Below are 18,359 nucleotides of genomic sequence, written 5' to 3' on the forward strand. Positions count from 1 at the left end.
CAGATGGAGTTCAACCCTGTCAAGTGTGAGGTTGTCCATTTTGGAAGGACAAATAAGAATGCGGAATACAGGGTTAATGGTAGGGTTCTTAGTCAGGTGGAGGAACAGAGGGATCTTGGGGTCTATGTTCATAGCTCTTTGAAAGTTGCCACTCAGGTGGATAGAGCTTGTAAGAAGGCCTATGGTGTATTATCGTTCATTAGCAGAGGGATTGAATTCAAGAGTCGTGAAGTGATGTTGCAGCTGTACAGGACCTTGGTAAGGCCACATTTGGAGTACTGTGTGCAGTTCTGGTCACCTCACTTTAGGAAAGATGTGGAAGCTTTGGAGAGGGTGCAGAGAAGATTTACCAGGATGTTGCCTGGAATGGAGAATAGGTCATACGAGGATAGGTTGAGAGTGCTAGGCCTTTTCTCATTGGAATGGCGAAGGATGAGGGGAGACTTGATATATAAGATATAAGATGATCAGAGGAATAGATAGAGTAGACAGTCAGAAACTTTTTCCCCGGGTACAACAGAGTGTTACAAGGGGACATAAATTTAAGGCGAAAGGTGGAAGATATAGGGGAGATGTCAGGGGTAGGTTCTTTACCCAGAGAGTGGTGGGGGCATGGAATGCGCTGCCTGTGGGAGTGGCAGAGTCAGAATCATTAAGCGGCAATTGGATAGGTACATGGATGGGTGCTTAAGCTAGGACAAATGTTCAGCACAACATCGTGGGCTGAAGGGCCTGTTCTGTGCTGTACTGTTGTATGTTCTATGTTCTAAATGCAATGTTGCCCTGGTTCTTTTGACATCTCCTTAAATCTGTAACTTCTGATTATCAACCTGTCAACCATTAGAAACAGTTTTGCTTTATTTAAACCCGTCAGGATTTTATGCATTTTATTAAGATTTCCTCTCTTCCCTATTTGCTCTCACAGAGAAAATAATAACTTCTCCAGTCTACCCATAAAACCAGGTAATTTCTGGTAGATGTCTTCTGTACCCTTTCAAAATGCAAGGACCCTATGTGTGAAGATTTCCCTAATTTCACCACTGAGCAGCTGGGCTGTACTTCACCCTCTCCTCCTACTCTCCCCAATCTGCTTCTGAGAATCTGCCATACCTGTTCTTTTTAATCGTTTAGCTCAATGTTTTTTTTAATTGAACTGTTAAATTTTAATGTTCTTAATACAGTTGAGAGTACTATTATTCATGGTAATTCCAGAATGGAAGTGTGTGAGAGCTGACCTCTATAAGTTTAATCATATGACACAGGTACAGTGAAGTAGAATTAGTCTGTTTGCATCAACAGTTCAAGTTACAATTAAAAATGATTGTTTTACTTTTTTTAAGAAACCAAGCAGACATTAGTATCATGGAACACTGAGCAGGATCGTGATACTTTCCCTGCAAAAGAGAAACTAAAATTGGAATAAAAGAAAACAAAATGTTGCATTTTGCTTCAGACTTAAACCTGATAGAGGTCTTAATGAATCTCTTTATGAAGAGATTTGAGAAAATGAATGTGGAGAAACTGCTTCTATTGTTCAAGTTCAGAACAAAGGACCATAAACACAAGAAAGACACTGACGATGCAATTGTGTAGTGAGAATGCAAAAGCTGCTCCCACATAGTGGTGGAAGGAGTTACTGCAAATGATGTATTTAGTAGGAAACTTTATGCATATCATAGGGAGTTGGGAGTGGAAAGGTGTGGGAACAGAGTGAGAAGAGGTAATTAGAGTGAGGGAAGGCTGTGCTGTAAATTCTGTATAATTTTATATGACTTCAGCCAAAGGTATACATGCCCATTATGTATTTGGTGAGCAATACTTAGTGGTAGTATATCAGGGCTATTTTGAGATCTGGTCCTATATTTTTATCTTTGTGACAGGAATTGATCTTTTCCTGAGATTGCCACCAGCCTCCTGCCTGGTTGAGTCTCTAATTTTGTAGTGGCATGGGAGTAGATGCACTGGAGTCAGGTTCCCCAACTCTGAAAGCAAGAAGTAGGTGGATACTGAAGCAGATAGATTAAAAGACTCACCTGTGTTCACTGAGGCATCAATCCATTATTGTACGTGTGTTAGATACCCTAGCCCTCCCACTCTGCCATGTTCCTCTATATCTCCTCTGCTCCCTGTGCCATGGCTCCAGAGATTGAACAGATGGCGAGGCTGTCAATCAATGTAAAGATCAAAACACCGGGTCCAATTGACAGGCAAATATCTGAAGTTCAATACTGTTGAATGCAGAAGAGCACTTTACCCACTGGAGAAAGTAATGTACCTGAAGATTTTCCCAGTTGCACAGTGTTGGTTAATTTATTGGTTTCTTAGCTTTTCTAAATATCTATCATCCATCACTGTATTTATAGGTGCATTTAACTTATTACACAATATTTAATTATGACACAGAAGAACCTCGGTTATCCGGCATTCAATTATCCAAATATCGGATTATCCGGCATGATCGCAAGGTCCTGATGCTCGATTGACTGTTATCCAGCATTCAGTTATCCAGAATTTGATTTACCGAATGAAATACTCCCCGCCCGTCTCCTTTTTGGATAATTGAGGTTCCTCTATAATATGAAGTTGGGAAGAACTTTAAAATTTACCTGTCATAAAGTTCTGACTCCCAGCAAGGGATCTATTTTGGTTTGCAACTCTTCTGAGCTGTGGTCAACCATGTTGTTGGCCAAAACAAGCCGAACTCAATGAAAATAGTAGTGAGTCTAAAATGCCAACCTTGCAATGGGTTAGCTAAGTGTGAGATGGCTTTGTGTGAGCTCAGTACTTGCACATTCATTCTGGCCTTTTAAAAATCCCACATGGTGGAAATGGAAGCAGGAATCACAGCACTGTCTCCCGATTGTCATTTTTAAATGTTGCTTGCCTCCATTTCGACATGAATGGAGGAATTAAAACCCCTGGTGAGGGAAGGTGAATCCTGGTTTATGAACACAACAGGGTGGACAGAAACATGCATTTGCCTCATTTTCCCATCATCCCAGCCACTATTTGTCCCAAGGCCCTTCATGACTCTGAAGGAATAGAGAGATTTTGGAGATTGAAACTGTGCAGGAGCCAGGAGGTGGGTGGTCCTGGTTAGCTCTAGGAAACAAAGACATGAGAAACTTGCTATAAATTGTGATTTAACAGAGAAGTTGAAATTGTTTTCATATTATTTCATATTTTTTCATGACCTGGTCCTTCCCTATCTCAGTAGCCTCCTATATACCACTAAAATGTTTGCACTATTACAATTCTGCCTTTTGCTCATCCTTGGTTTTTTTTCTCATTGGCTCCACCACCCTGTTTTTTTAACAGATCCATCCATCTTTTACCTAATTATCTCACATCCTGATCATTTCCTTATGGATGCCATTGTCTCATATTTATGGCATTGAGGTGGTGCTTGTATTGTTGGTGCTTCCTGTGACATTAGTAGGATGGTCCAAGATGGCGCCTGGGATCTTGGGACCCCTAGCTGGCCCAGATTGGTGGCAGCAGGTAGAATGCAGGCCCCAGCAAGTTCTGACCTTGGGTCCAGGGTGGGGGAGGAGGGGAGAATGGTGGAAGCGTGACTGGCCTAAGGAGTGGTATTGGGAGGGTGTGATACTAACTGATAACTCCAATTCCAGCCCCAAATCGAGTGCCAACTTGTCCTTTCATTTACCCATAGAGTTCATCACCTAGGATTCAATCGTGACATAGTGAAAGTGAAATAGTGAAAAGAAATTTGGTATATAATGACATATAAACAAGGGCCGGAGGAGGCCATTCAGCCCATCGAGCCTGCTATGCTATTCAAAAAGATCATGGCTTGTCTGATTGTAACCTCATATCCACATTTCTATCCACTCCTGATAACCTTTCACACCCCCAGTTTAACATGAGGCTATCTACCTCTGCCTTGAAAATATTCAAAGATTCTGCTTCCAACATATTCTCAAGAAGTGAGTTCCAAAGTCTCTCAAATATCTGAGAAGAAAAATGGTGCCTCATCTCTGTCTTAAGTGGGCAACCCTTAATTTTTAGACACCCTAGTTCTATATACTCCCATACAAGGAAACATCCTCTCCCATCTACCCTGTCAAGGCATCTCAGGATTTTATAAGTTTCAGTCAAGTCACCTCTTACTCTTCTAAACTCCAGCAGCTATAAGTTGAGCCTGTCAAACCTTTCCTCACAAGACAACTTACTCATCTTGTGTCTTAGTCTGGTAAACCTTCCCTAAATTGCTTCAAAGGCATTTAGGGAATGGAACGAATTGGATAGATTGTTTAGGGAGTTGGCACAGACGTGATGGGCCACATGGTCATTTTCTCTGCTATCGGATTTTAAAACCAAGACAAATTGAGCATTGTTTCTGCCCCCAGCTGACATTCGATGTAAAGTTAAGGTCTGTTTGGTGTTACGATTATTGATCATCACCACACAGTTCAAGTGGAGGTGATGTACTAACCCACATGCATCATTAGTTAAACTCCAGGCCCTGCCATGAACTCCAGTCTCCCTTGCCTTTGGTTATTTTACAGAAATCAGTTCAGTGGTAACACTCTTGCCTCTGGGTCAGGGAGTCTCACTTCAGAGACTTGAACCACACACACACTGACACACCAGTGCAGAAGAGAAAGAGTGCTGCAGTGTTACAGGTATCATTTATCAGATGGAACACCAAACCAATGCTACTATTTGAAGAAAAAAATTGGGGAGTTGTCCCAGTGTCCTGGTCAATATTTATCCCTCAACCATGTAACTAAGGAAAACACTGATCTGGTCATTATCACATAATGTCTGTGGGACTTGGCTGTCTACAAATTGATTGCTGCGGTTCATACATTACAAGTGACCACATTTCTTTAAAAAAAAGGTTCCGCTAGAAAGCACTTGGCATATGCTGAGATAATGAATGGCATCAAATAAATGGGAGGTTTGTTTTTGCTTGGTATCTTGCGTGTGAAACTGTGCATGGCGTATCATTAAAAAAACTGTTTCCAAATAGGACCTTCGAGCGAAAAACTGGAAGGCCATGGAGGCTTTGGCATCAGCCGAAAAAATGTGCGGGGAGAAATTCATTGCTGCTAAGCACATAAAGGTTGTACTCTCCGTGATATAATGGCATGTATTCAGTGCTTTTGCATTCTCTAAAGGAATTTTTTACAATCTGGGCTGTGCTGCTTATCTGCCCAACAGTGGTATTTTCCCCTGTTGACTCAGTGGTAGATTGGGGTCAGGTAAGTAGCAATGCTAGAGCAGAAGGTGCTGGAATGTTCAGTTGGAGCAGCAATCAAAGAGAGACCAAATTCTTGTCATCAACTCTTACCATGTACAATATTAAGAGAATTAATATATGTGGTTGGCAAATCACTCTTGATCTCACATAGGCTGCTTTCATTAGAAGCTACGATAAAGAATGCACCCCAGTAAGCATCTCTGATGTTCTGCTGATTTATGTGTGCATCAAAATAGTCTCATTTATCAAAATAATCATCTGGTTGATTGAATATGTTAGAGTCCATTTACTAAGGGCACTATCATGACCATGTTGTTCCTATTCGTTGGATATTGACACTTCTGGCGAAAACAATATCTTCACTTTCAACCCCTACACCATCGCTTGCTGATAAAGGACAACTTCCAGATCTAAGTTGATACATACCCGAATGACACCTCTAGTTCTCTGTCACTATTTGAGATTTTAAATTAATTGCAGCATCAGGTCAATTTCTGATCTCTGCCCCCAGCTCAGTCTACCTTCTGCTGAAATCTTCATTTAGGTTCTTGTCAGCTCAAACTTTCCTGAGATGACCATCTTCCCATTCCCCACCCTCCACAACCGTCATCTGGTTCAGAAAACTTTCCTTCCCATGATCTAACACTCACCACATCCTGTTAATCCAAATGTCTGATACTGCAACAAACTTTGCATCTTAAATCCTGAGTGGGCATATTTCTGTAGTGAGAGAACCAGAGTTAATGTTCAAGTCTGTGATCTTTCAGCAGAATTGAGAATAGTTAAATCCAGAATAATGAAGGCATAAATTGAAGTTTTTGAACAACGGATGAACTAAAGCAGTTGTAAAGTCTGGCAGTGTTATGGAGGTGGGATGGGCCATCATAGTGAGGCTGGAAGCTTATATTTGACTCAAATGTGATTTGATCTGAGAATGTTGCCAGGGAGAGGAATGGAGTTGGTAGCTGGGGAGCAAAGATTGAATGGGGGTGGTGGAGGGTTAATGACAACAATGGCCTCACAATTGCCAATATTTAGTTGGAGGAATTTTCTACTTATCCGATGCTGGATGTTGGGTAATCTGGCAACGGTGGAGCAGTCGAGAGAGGAACATGGTGGTGTTGGTTGAAATGCAAAAACAAAACAACACCTGATTGTCATGGGCATGGATTCCCAAAATGAAGAGAGAGGCATCAGTGCAAATGTGGCTTCTAGAGACTGGCTTGGTTATCTTTGACGTCGTCAGTCCTGCATTTAGTGATGTTATGGGTGCTTTTAATCAAAAGTATTTTCAACAAATTAATGAAGCAGAAGGAGAAATGGGTTCTTGATCATCATGAATCATTTAATGAAAACTCCTGTCTCATATCAAATTTCTTTTTGATGTTTTCTCCCTGATGAGATTGCTGTCATATCAGGGACAGATTGATTGGACTGCACGATTCATCACACATTCCTGGTCAGACTTATTCTCACCTATTAAATAAATCTATTTATGTATCTTTTTTTAGGAAGAGGCAGAGAACCAATTAAGATTGGTCCACACACAAACCAAAGAAATGCTTCAGGGGCTCTTCCCAGAGGTGTCAGTATCCTCACAACAGGTAAGAGATGATTTATTTGTTGTCTAAATGAACTCAATTTTAGTGGGCCAGCAACTGTGTTTTTAACTGAAAAGATGGAATTCTAAATTGTACTGTCAGCAACAATACTGTACATTTCCCACCATGCTTGACACCAGATTGAAGATGCAAGGTCCAATCTGTGCTCAGTTGGCTGAACTGAAGGGAAAAGACTCTACAGATCCTTCTTTTGATTGCTATCCAGTGACCCCTGCTGGAACATCCATGTATGTGCAGACTTCCAGTGAATCCAGCTCAGCCTCAGCTGTCAAACTGTCTAAACTCTGTTAAGACAAATGATCATGCAAGTGATGTGTCAGAGCTTTATAGATCAGGCTGAGCCATAGCCAGGCAGCAGTGCCTCAGTTGAAAGCCTTGTAGGGTCATACAATAAAGGTAAAGTCACCATAGTCCTAGAGACAGTGAAGACTGCAGATGCTGGAGGTCAGAGTCGAGAGCGTGGTGCTGGAAAAGCACAGCAGGTCAGGCAGCATCCGAGAAGCAGGAGAAGGGCTTATGCTCCTGATGAAGGGCTTATGCCTGAAATCTCGATTCTCCTGCTCCTCGGATGCTGCCTGACCTGCTGTGCGTTTCCAGCACCGCAGTCCCAACATAGTCCGAGAGTCCCACAGTGCTGTTCCCTTATAAGAGATGATTGTGGTGCATTTAACCTGAGGGTCACCACACCTCGGGGAAGTGGCAAGGTAGGACCTTCAGCTGGCCCAGGAATTGGGGGCACCATTGAACCCACACAGTTGACATCATTCACTGGCCAACTGAGCAACTGACCCCTATGCAATGATACATCAGCAACGGCAGCGATGTAAGGAGAGGTGGAACAAGTGAACGTTCAGTCCGTCTTTAGTCCTAGTTCTAAATAACAGGGATGTAATTTTTAACTGAGGCCTTTTTTTTTATGAAAGCAAATGCATTTAATCATTCAAACTTTGTAATTTTCATTTAAACCATGAACTTAAACACTAAATTAAAATTACCCTATGTTTGCAGTTTAGTGACACACATCAGCTAAATGAATGTAATGAATATGCAAAAAGAATGAAGATAAAACCTACATTTTACGTGAGATGTTGTACTGGGAATGCCAAGTTTGAAGAGGTGGTGGAGGCAGATTTAATAGTAACTTTCAGGAGTGAATTGGATGAATAATTGGAAAGGAAACATTTACAAACCCAGTAGGATAGAGTAAGGCAGGTGGAACTGATTGGACAGCCTTTTCAGCATAATCTGGATGGGCTGAATAGTCATCTCCTTTGTAGGTTTGTAAGTTAAAGCAGTTACTTTTAGTGCAACACAGTTCTGTACTAACGAATATGTTATGTTTCAGCTTTATAGCGATTGGTTACAGGAGTTCAAGCAGAAGATGTTGGAGTTCCTGAACCAGCCAAATAAAGACCCCTCAGTGAGTACTGGTTGCAGAAAGAAGCAAATGTCAGAGTGAAGTATGTAGGCTTTTTAACTGTAAAATTTCTCCCCTCTGTTCCTTTTTCATACTGGCATATAGTTGGCTTTTGTTACAGAGACGCAGGGTGATTCTTCATAAGTAGTTAGCATTGTCAGACTATTCAATTACATAAAACATCACAGTTGTACCCACCTCCTATCCTGACCTCTTGATGATTAAGATACTCGCCAGCTAGAAATGCTGAACAATTATCGGGTGATTTCTAACTCAAGCCATGTCCAGTTCTCTCTCTCCTCCTGTGTGTCCCATTCTCCCCAGCCATTCCCTGGACTTGCACATTTCACATCTGCTTGCTCCCCTTATCTGCCAGGAGAGTTCAAACTCACATGAGTGGATGAAGAATGAAAAAGAGCAGGGGAAAAAAGCACACAGCTTGCCATCTCTCTGCCCACCACAGAATGTTTGGCTATTGACATAGTTTGACATCACCCACTTGAGCAACCCTTGGCTGATGTAACCAGCGTGCCTTCGCCTTTGGAAGCTCAGTCTCTCCCAGGGTTCTGCCAACTCATCCTGGCCTCGACTGTCTGTTCTTCTTGTCACGTGCTGCTCACATCCAGCACACCTCCTTGAACTCTGCAGTCACAGTTCCACTTTAACCTGTCCATTCTCTTTTCCAATTGGAACTTAATGCTCATCTCCGTTCGCTTATGCTTGCTGTTGTGAGTGTTTTGTTTTGGTGTGTGGTACCTTCTAGATTACTGCACAGTTGTGAACCCACACACCTTTCAAAGAGAACATTGATCAGGAATCTTCTTTTTTTTATTTCAAAATATACTTTATTCATATAAATAAATCTCTGGTACTTGTACAATTTTTCCATGTCGTTCATAGTTATATACATTGCATGTCTTAACATTACAAAGAACAAATTGAATTAATCGAATTCAGTTATCCTATTAACAGTTACATTTATTAACTATCCAGTCTCTTGGTGTTTGGCTGTGGCTTCAGCGGAACCCTGAAGATTGGGTGCCCTGTTATATGAAAGCAAATTTAAACTTCTTTAACCCCCAGTTTATGGGGTTACCATTGTCCATTTGACTGTCCTGTCTCTGGGGTGGCTGTCTACATCCCCATGGTAAGCACGAACTGCTGGACCTTCGCTGGACTGAGGTAGCTATCCAGCTCCTCACTGGGGTCATTTACCCGCTCTGGTGTCATTGAGCCAAGGCAAGGGTCCTCACTGTCCAGTTCTGTGTCTGACAGTGGGACTGTCAGAGGATCACAGATCTCGGTTGCCTGTAGTTGTGGGCCAGTGGGTACCTCTTGGTTCTCACTGGGTGGAGGGTGGACTTCGGGGGGTCCGTTGTTTCCTGGTTGGGAGGAAATGCCCTCCTCTTTACCGACGGCGCTCTGTCTCTTCTTCTGGTGGTGATGGCCTTCTTTGCATCCATCTTCCCCCTCCGAAGAGCTGGCTGTCCCTCCCTTGTGCAGCTGTCTTTTCCCCTTTTGCTGGGGGGCTTTGGGAGCCTGGCAAGATTTCCTCTTCCTGTTTTTAACAGGTATCCACTCCTCTGCCTGCTTGATTACCTCCTCCTCCATTTCTTCCATCTGCCCGGCTAGAGCTAGGATCAGCTGCTGTGTCTCTCCGCTGGCTGCCGCCTCCTCCACTCCAGCCTGTTCTTCTTTCTGGGTGCCACCAGACTCCGTTTTCCTGCTGTCCGGGTGGACCTTACTGGTCTTTGGGGGTCCATGGCTCACATTGCCACCTCCAGCCATCTGTGCGTAAGTGGGGCCCCCACGTCTTGGGCAGGTCTTATACATGTGGCCCGCCTCCCCGCACAGGTTGCAGCTCTTTTCCTCCCGACAGTCCTTAGTCAAGTGACCCTCCTGTTTGCAGTTCCTGCAGATGGTCTCTTTGCAATCCACCGCCACGTGTCCCGACTTCCCGCAGGTTCGGCACACTTTCGGCTGCCCTGCATATGTCAGGTAGCCTCTGCTCCCTCCGATTGCGAAGCTCGAGGGTGGGTGGAGGATGTTCCCACTGTCATCGGCCCTCAGAGTTACCTTGACCTGCCTCTTACTGGTCCAGATCCCAAAGGGGTCGATCACATCAGTGGCTTCTCCCTCAACTTGGACGTACCTTCCCAGGAAGGTCAGGACATCAGCCGCAGGAACGTAGGGGTTGTACATATGGATTGTAACAACCCGATTCCTCTGTGCAGGAAGCACACACAATGGGGTCGCCGACAAGATGGAAAACAGCGGCTCCCCTTCCTTCTCCTTGAAGACCTTCAGGAGCTGTTCGCACTGCTTCACGCTTCTGAAGGTCACATCGAAGTAGCCTGCCCCAGGGAAATCCTGCAGGCAGTACACGTCCTTTTTTTTTTATTTCAAAAATATACTTTATTCATAAAATTATTTGATGGTCTGTACATTTGATCATGCCATACATATGTCCACATTTACAAACACAGATTCGAATTTATCCTTGTCATTTACAATCATGTGCATTTTTCAATCTTGTACATATACATATATTTGGCTGAGGCATCAGCAGAGCCCAAAAAAACGTCCGCATGGGCCCCCTGTTCTTCTTTAGGCAGGCCGATCTTACACGGTGGTCTTTCCCCACCGCGCCTTGGCGGCAGCTGCCCCAAGCGTCCCTCAACACGTAGTCTTGGATCTTGGAATGTGCCAGTCTGCAACACTCGGTCGGGGTCAACTCCTTCAGCTGGAAGATCAACAGGTTTCGGACCGCCCAGAGAGCGTCCTTCACCGAGTTGATGATCCTCCAGGCGCAGTTAATGTTCGTCTCGGTGTGAGTCCCGTGTTTAATGACCAGGAGTAGACCATTTCCAGCCAGGTTCTAGAACACAGAAGCTGGCTATTTGGCTGAGCAAATCCATGACTCTTTTTGCTTCATGTGACCTTCCGTGTACTTGTTTACCTCTTTTGGTGTGAGCTTCTTTTATTGTATTCCTCGCATTCCGTATAACTTTTCCCTTAAGGACACCTGTGTGGTTTAGCCACATCATACCAGATAACAGTGAGTTCTATATTCATAGGCCAATCATTTTAGCATAACAGATATTCAAATTAGGAGCAGAATAGGCTATTTAGACCCTTGAGCTTTTTCATAGAGCCATAGAGGTTTACAGCAAGGAAACAGGCCCTTCGGCCCAACTTATCCATGCCGCCCAGGTTTCACAATTAATCTAGACCCATTTACCTGCAATTGGTCCATAGCCCTCTATACCTATCCCATCCCTATACTAGTCTAAATGTTTCTTAAATGACAGAATTAAACTTGGCTCCACAACAACTTCTGGTAGCCCGCTCCAGACACTCACTACTTGTTGCGTGAAAAAATTTCCCCTCTGGACCCTTTTGTATTTCTCCCCTCTGCCATTCTAAAAGATCATGGATGATCTGTTTGAGTTTTGAATTCCACATTCTCATCTATTCCCATTAACCTTTGATTCCACTGCCTACTAAGAGTCTATCCACCTTCACCTTCAATGGGAGATGGAGCTGTGTTAGTCTTCACATAAAACACTACCCCTCCCCCCCACTCACTTAAACACAGAAAATGGGAACATTCTACTCCGTGCAAATTAATCTACCACCCTAGTGATGACCTTTTCTTTGTGTTCTGTGCTTTCATGTGGCTATTGAGGTACAGGGTTGGGTCAAAGAGTGTGGCACTGGAAAAGCACAGTTGGTCAGGCAGCATCTGAGGAGCAGGAGCGTCGACGTTTCAGGCATAAGCCTGTAGGGCTGGGTATTGGATTACTAAATGAGTTAACTTTCCTAACTTACACATCAGCGTAAACTGCAGCTTGCTCGTGTTTGAATACACACCGTCCCTACAGCCATTGTGTACATCATATTCCAATGTCTGTTGTCTACAGTTGCTCCAATGATTTCCCTCTTAACCCCTGATGTATTATGATACTTAGCTGTGACTCCATATTAACATCCCTGTCTTTGGGTCAGAAGTTGGGAGTTCAAATCCCACACTGACAGTGTGATTATGAATCCAGGATGCCTGGGGGATGTACTGATTTTTGGGTAAAACACTACACTGAAGCTCTGTCTTCTGTATGTGGCAATATTTGATGAAGACCAAGGAAGGCCTTTTGGCTTTCAATATTTGTTCCACATCATTTAAAAAAAAAATGATAATCTGGCTGTCGTGCAAATGCTGTTACGGGATCTTGGGTATGAAAATTGGCTGCTGCATTGCCTACATCACAACCAAGGGACTAGTTTCATTTTGAATTATGTTCGGCATGGATTGGTTGGACCAAAGGATCTATTTCTATGCTGTATGTCTCTGTGTCTTCACTTTAAAGAATTCCATTAGCTGTGGAGCACCTTTGGATACCCTGAGGCAATTGAATGTAAGTCTTTCCTTTCCATTGCCAACAGAAATGTTTATGATGATTCATTTCTTCTGTTCCAATTCTTTCAGGATCTAGCACTTAAGTTAAAAGAAGCCGAAGAAGCCCAAAGCACTTTACAAGCAGATTGTGACCAATACAGAACAGTTCTTGCTGAGACAGTGAGTTCATTCAAACTCTTCTCTCCTCTGTGACCTGTTGCTAATATGTGAACAGAGTCGACCACTGTGCCAGAGCTGAATATTTCAGTGTGTGTGCTTTCTCCTTTGCTCAATTTCACAGGAGGGAATGCTGAAAGACCTACAGAAAAGCGTGGAAGAGGAGGAGCACGTGTGGAAAGGGAAGTTAGCAGAGTCTGAGGCACAAGCTCAGAAGGTGAGGTCATGTTTACTCGGTGTGAGGCTTTTCCATTCTGTTCCCTTGTGAAACAAACGGATTTTGGAAGATTATTCTCATTAAACAAGAAGACCCCATTTACACTGAGACTGAAAGGAAAATTACGCCTATTCATTCCAATTAACCTGGTTGTGTTGCTCTGATCGGTATCTGTCCTCCTTGGCCCAACTTATCCGTGCCACCCAGGTTTCACAATTAATCTAGACCTATTTACCTGTAATTGGTCCATAGCCCTCCATACCTATCCCATCCATATACTGGTCTAAATGTTTCTAAAATGACAGAATTATACCCGGCTCCACAACGACCTCTGGTAGCCCGTTCCAGAGACTCGGCACTTGTTGCCGCTGTAAAATGCGTTGGAACAACCTGAGGTGGTGAAAGGCGCCATACAAATGTAAATCTTGCTGTCATTTCCTTTAGGGTAAAATCAAATCTAGCAGTTAACTGGTCAATATACTGAAAAGGAATTGGGGAACCTGTCCTGGAATTGTTGTAGTTCAGAGGAAGCATTTTCAGTTGTTTCACCCCTCCCCCATCATCTTTGGCTAAGCACCCATCCTTCAACCTGAAGGAAATGGTGGCGACCTGAACGTAGAGCCATAAGTTGGTGTTCCTTTTATAACCCAGTGAATAAGGAATAAACAAGGAATGATGAGATTCCATGTGAGTACCACAAATTCCACATGGCTTTACAAAAAGGGAATTTATTATGGATGCAACCAGTAGTGTATTTAAACAGGTTGGCAATACTTGAATTTCCAAAAGGTGCCACGTCAAAGGTTATTACACAAGATAAGGGCTCATGGATTTGTTCAGGATGGTTGGGGAATTGATTAACAGGCAGGAAGCAAAGTGTAGGGATAAATGGGATGTTCACCTTTTTGATTGGTGTAAGTGCTACCAAATTGATTTCTAAGTCTTGACGATGTACCATCTATAGTAATAATTTAGAGGAAGGGGCAGAGAATAAGGTGTCTCAGTCTTCTGATGATACAAAGCGGGGCAGGAATATAAGCTTCAGGAGGACAGAAACAGGCTGCAAGGGAATACTTGGGTTGTGAATAGGCACCAAGGTATTTATTCAGTTAGGTAGTAAGAATAGAAAAGCAGAATAAGTTTTAGAAATGTTGATGTTAAGAAAGACTCGGATGTACTCTCAGAAGGAGCACTGAACATTGGCAAGCAATTAGGAAGGCAAATGGAAAGTTGGCTGGTTTTGCGCGGGGATTGGAATACAATCTTGTTGTAAGTGTATAGAGCGTTGGTGACACTGCACCTGGAGTAGACCATGATGCTTTGGTCTCCATATTTAAGGTAGGTTGCACTTGTGTTGGAGGTGGTATAGTGAAGATTCAATAGATTGGTTCTTGGGATGAGAAGGTTGCCCTAAAGTGAGAGTTGAGTAGATTAAGTTTGTACTCTCTGAAGTTTAGAGGAATGAGACCATAGAAGATTTCTGAAGGGGCTGGATTGGATAGACACTGTGAAATTGTTCACATGGCTGACATCTAGGAAATAGTGTTACATTTTCAGGATAACAGGTGAATTATTTAAGACTAGCACAAAGAACAATCTGTTCACTCAGAGTTATAAATCTTTGGAACTTTCTGTCCCAGAGTATTTTGAATGCTCCATTGTTAAGTGTAGTTAAGGCAGAGCTAGTTATTTGGTGTCTCAGGGAATCTGATGTGATGGAAGATCAGCTCTGATCATTATGAATGGCTGAGTGGGCTCAGTGGATTGTGCAGTCTGCTCCTGTTTCTATCACTTGTGCTGTAATTTTAAAGAGTTAAGTTTTAAGGACTGACAAAGAATTGGAGTAGGGTAGAGATGTGAAGATTTTTGAGGAGGTAAGCCCAGAACATAGTGCCCAGGGGCAAAGTTGCTAGTGGTGTAACAAAGGAATCAGGTTGTACTTGATAAGAAAAATGCAGAGATCTCGGAGAGTACTACAGAGGAGGAGGTTGCAGAGAAGGAGAGAGGTAAGGTTGTGGAGGCATTTGGAAATGAGGAGGAGAATCCTCATTAAAAAATTTGTTTGGGATTTGTTTCTTTTAGGACAGAACTGTAAGAACAGGCCAGCAATCCTTTCTTAAGAGAAAAGAAAATCAGGCAGTCATTTGACAGAAGTCTTTAATCTTTGATGGAATTGAATAGGGTAGATGTAGGTATTTCCTGTTGTGAGAGTTTGCAGTTTGAAAATATGGAGCTACTCAGAAATGCAGCAGAAAGTTCCTTTTAAACAGAGTGAGTGAATATGGCCCATGAAGTGGTTGATGCCAGTTCTATAAATATATTTAAGGGCAAACTAGAAGTGCGTGAAGAAGAAAGGAATAGAAGAATATGTTCTTAGCTAAGAAGAATATTATTAGCTAAAGTAAATGAGAGGATTCTTGTATTAAGCATAAACACCAAATTCGATATTTGGGATAAATGGTGTTTTCTTGTCCTTTAATATGTTTAAAAGTACAATACCTTCAGACCATGATGATGATCCCATGGGAATTTCTCCACTTTGACAAAAGCCAATGAATGTCTTGTTCAACAGTGGAGTAGAGATCAGTGACAGTCTGAGGCAGAGGTCAGACCAACAACTCCCAAAATACCGCAGATGCTGGAAATCAAAAACAAGCAGAAAGTGGGGGGAACCGCAGGTCAAGTAGGATCTGTGGAGACAGAAACAGAATTAACATTTCAGATCGATGGCCTTTCATTGGAGTGCTTTCAATGAAAAGTCATGAACCTGAAATGTGAACCCTTTCTTTCTGCGCAGAATCTAGCTGACATACTGTGTATTTTCTTAGTGTCTTCTATTTTTAATACAGGAAATAGCATCTCTAGCTTTTGTGCAAATAAACTGTCCTAATCTCTCGTAAGTGGTGTAGGGCTACAGTTTGTACGATTTAAATAAATCGAAGCACATTACATGCAATCTTGTTTGTTTTTCATTAATAATGCTGTACAGTGTGGAATACAGCTGTATCATAGCACTACATTATCATACAGGCCCTTATATATAATAGGGATATTGTACTTGCATGAATGCACTTTGTAGAATCAGTAGGGTCTTCGTGGTGACAGCTAATTGGTATTTCTATTTTTACAGGCACAACTACAAGTAAAAATGTTAGAGGACATGCTGGAGAAAATGAAGCTAGAATCCCAAAACTCAGAACAGGTACTTTTTCCCAATTACTGCATGAGAGTGGCTGCAAACCATTCAACCATGTGATCCTGCTCAGCCTTCAATTAAATCATGAATGATCTGCATCTGAACTCCAGTTCACCACTGCTCCATGTCCCGCGATGTCCTCACCAAATAAAAGCTGGTCTTGATAGCTGCAGTTATATACTCCCAGAATCCAGTGCCTTTGGAGGAATCATTTCAAATTTCCACTACCATTTATGCTTCCTAATTTCAGATTACATCCTTAGATTTTGATATCTTCACTAAAAATTCTTTCTATTTAACACAGTCAGTGACTCCTCCAGCCTTGAAGATCTTGACTCCTTATCTAGAAACTGGTCCATATGCACAAATTGGTACCAGATGCCTTATTTAAGGACTCATTTAACCCTTTGGCCAGGCTTGATCACATCCTTTCCGATGTCAACACTCCTGTTTCAACAGGGTCACTCCATCAGTTGTGATAGGTAAGAAACTTAATTGAAGAATTCCGCTATCATCAAATCTCTGTTTCCTCCCCAGATGAAGGATCGTGTTGCTGAATTGGAGGTCCAGCTCCAACACCAATTAGAATCTGCAGACGCAGTGTGTCAGAAATACTCAGTAGAAGTAAGAGAGGTGAGTGTCCATAATTTCCTCCAGCTTTAGTGAATTTGTAACATATTTACATACCATGCATTAACAGGTTCAATAGAAGTAACTCACAGTGGGAACTGTTGGCATGGGGGCCCCCTCAGCTGTGTCTCAAGGACACTTGGCTTGTACACCAGACTCTTCAGTCTGTGCAATGTTTAGGTCTGCGATGGGCCGAGTAGTAGTGAATCTATGAAAATCCTCCCCCAAAAATTTGTGGATAATCTGTCTTTGCGTATATTCAGGACTGAGACAGGCAGACTTTTGATCTTGGGAATTAAGGGATACGGGGAGCAGGTGAGAAAGTGGAGTTGAAGCTGAAGATCAGCTGTAATAATGATGTATGGTAGAGCAGCTTTGAGAGGTCATATATTCTACTCCTGCTCCCATTTTCTGTGCTCTTATTCATCCCAGGAACCCTCGGATAGCACATGATCAGCAACATTAGTCCCATTGCTTCCAGTGTTCAACTCTGCAAAGAACATGACTGTTATAGGCTACCGATTACTGAAGTAAAAAAAATCTTTAGAAAGAAAACAGGACTACAATTACCACAATTCTCAAGTGAAGTGGGAAATACAGCAGACCAATTATACATGTAGGCATCACTTTAGAGCCAAAAGCCACAACGTGTTTTATATTCTTTCCTCATCCGCCAACCTGTGGTGATTTTTCACCATTTGCAATTTGTGTCACATAGTTCAAGAGCCATGTGCTTTCATTTTAAACCCAGTAAAAACATATTTCAAGCCCAAACTTTGTCACCCAGTTTTCACTGCTATGTCATTGACTTCCATCTCTCTCCTTTGTTGAGATCAACCACAGGGCTGTAATGTTGGGGCCATCCTAAACAAGGAGAAAGTGAGGACTGCAGATGCTGGAGATCAGAGCTGAAAATGTGTTGCTGGAAAAGCGCAGGTCAGGCAGCATCCAAGGAGTAGGAGAATCGACGTTTCGGGCATCAGCCCTTCCTGAAGAAGGGCTGATGCCCGAAACGTCGATTCTCCTGTTCCTTGGATGCTGCCTGACCTGCGCTTTTCCAGCAACACATTTTCAGCCATGCTAAACAAGCCAAGCATCAGTCTTCTAAATATCATTGGACAGGAAGTTCCACCCTCGAGCAATGCCAACCAATCTGCTTGCTGGCAAGGAGTTCCCTGAGAAGTTGTTCATGGTGTCAGTGTCCTCTAAGGCTCAGGCCTTTTTGGGCATGGAGGGTTCTGGGTGGGGGTGAGGCAGGGGGCTTTCGGGTGCTATAAGGCACGGGCTGGAAGTGGGGTTAACTCCCTGGGGAGGGCTGCACCTGTTGTGGAAAGGCATCCACAAAAATGCAACTGCCTTTCTGTCTACCTTTTTAACAAATTAATTAAGTAGTGGTCTAACATATTATGGCAACCAAGGCAGATCGAGAGGCCAAGGTGGGTGTGTTATACACCTTTTGTACTTTGAGGACTTGTAC

At 42.8% G+C, this 18,359-nt stretch overlaps 1 protein-coding gene across 3 annotated transcripts in view; it reads left to right on the forward strand.

The window, feature by feature from the left end:
* LOC140483188 (ribosome-binding protein 1-like) overlaps positions 1-18,359 on the forward strand; it is a 133,752-nt gene that overhangs the window by 95,915 nt on the left and 19,478 nt on the right. For 2 of the 3 annotated variants that reach the window (XM_072581239.1, XM_072581240.1), the window contains exons 12-18: positions 4,997-5,089; positions 6,739-6,831; positions 8,195-8,269; positions 12,753-12,842; positions 12,964-13,056; positions 16,187-16,258; positions 16,790-16,885. In XM_072581239.1, coding sequence (XP_072437340.1) covers positions 4,997-5,089; positions 6,739-6,831; positions 8,195-8,269; positions 12,753-12,842; positions 12,964-13,056; positions 16,187-16,258; positions 16,790-16,885 — 612 coding nt within the window. The remainder of the gene's footprint in view (positions 1-4,996; positions 5,090-6,738; positions 6,832-8,194; positions 8,270-12,752; positions 12,843-12,963; positions 13,057-16,186; positions 16,259-16,789; positions 16,886-18,359) is intronic. The other variant, XM_072581241.1, reaches the window with a different exon arrangement.

Source organism: Chiloscyllium punctatum, chromosome 11 (genome assembly GCF_047496795.1).
Source record: "Chiloscyllium punctatum isolate Juve2018m chromosome 11, sChiPun1.3, whole genome shotgun sequence".
Taxonomy (NCBI): Eukaryota; Metazoa; Chordata; class Chondrichthyes; order Orectolobiformes; family Hemiscylliidae; genus Chiloscyllium; species Chiloscyllium punctatum.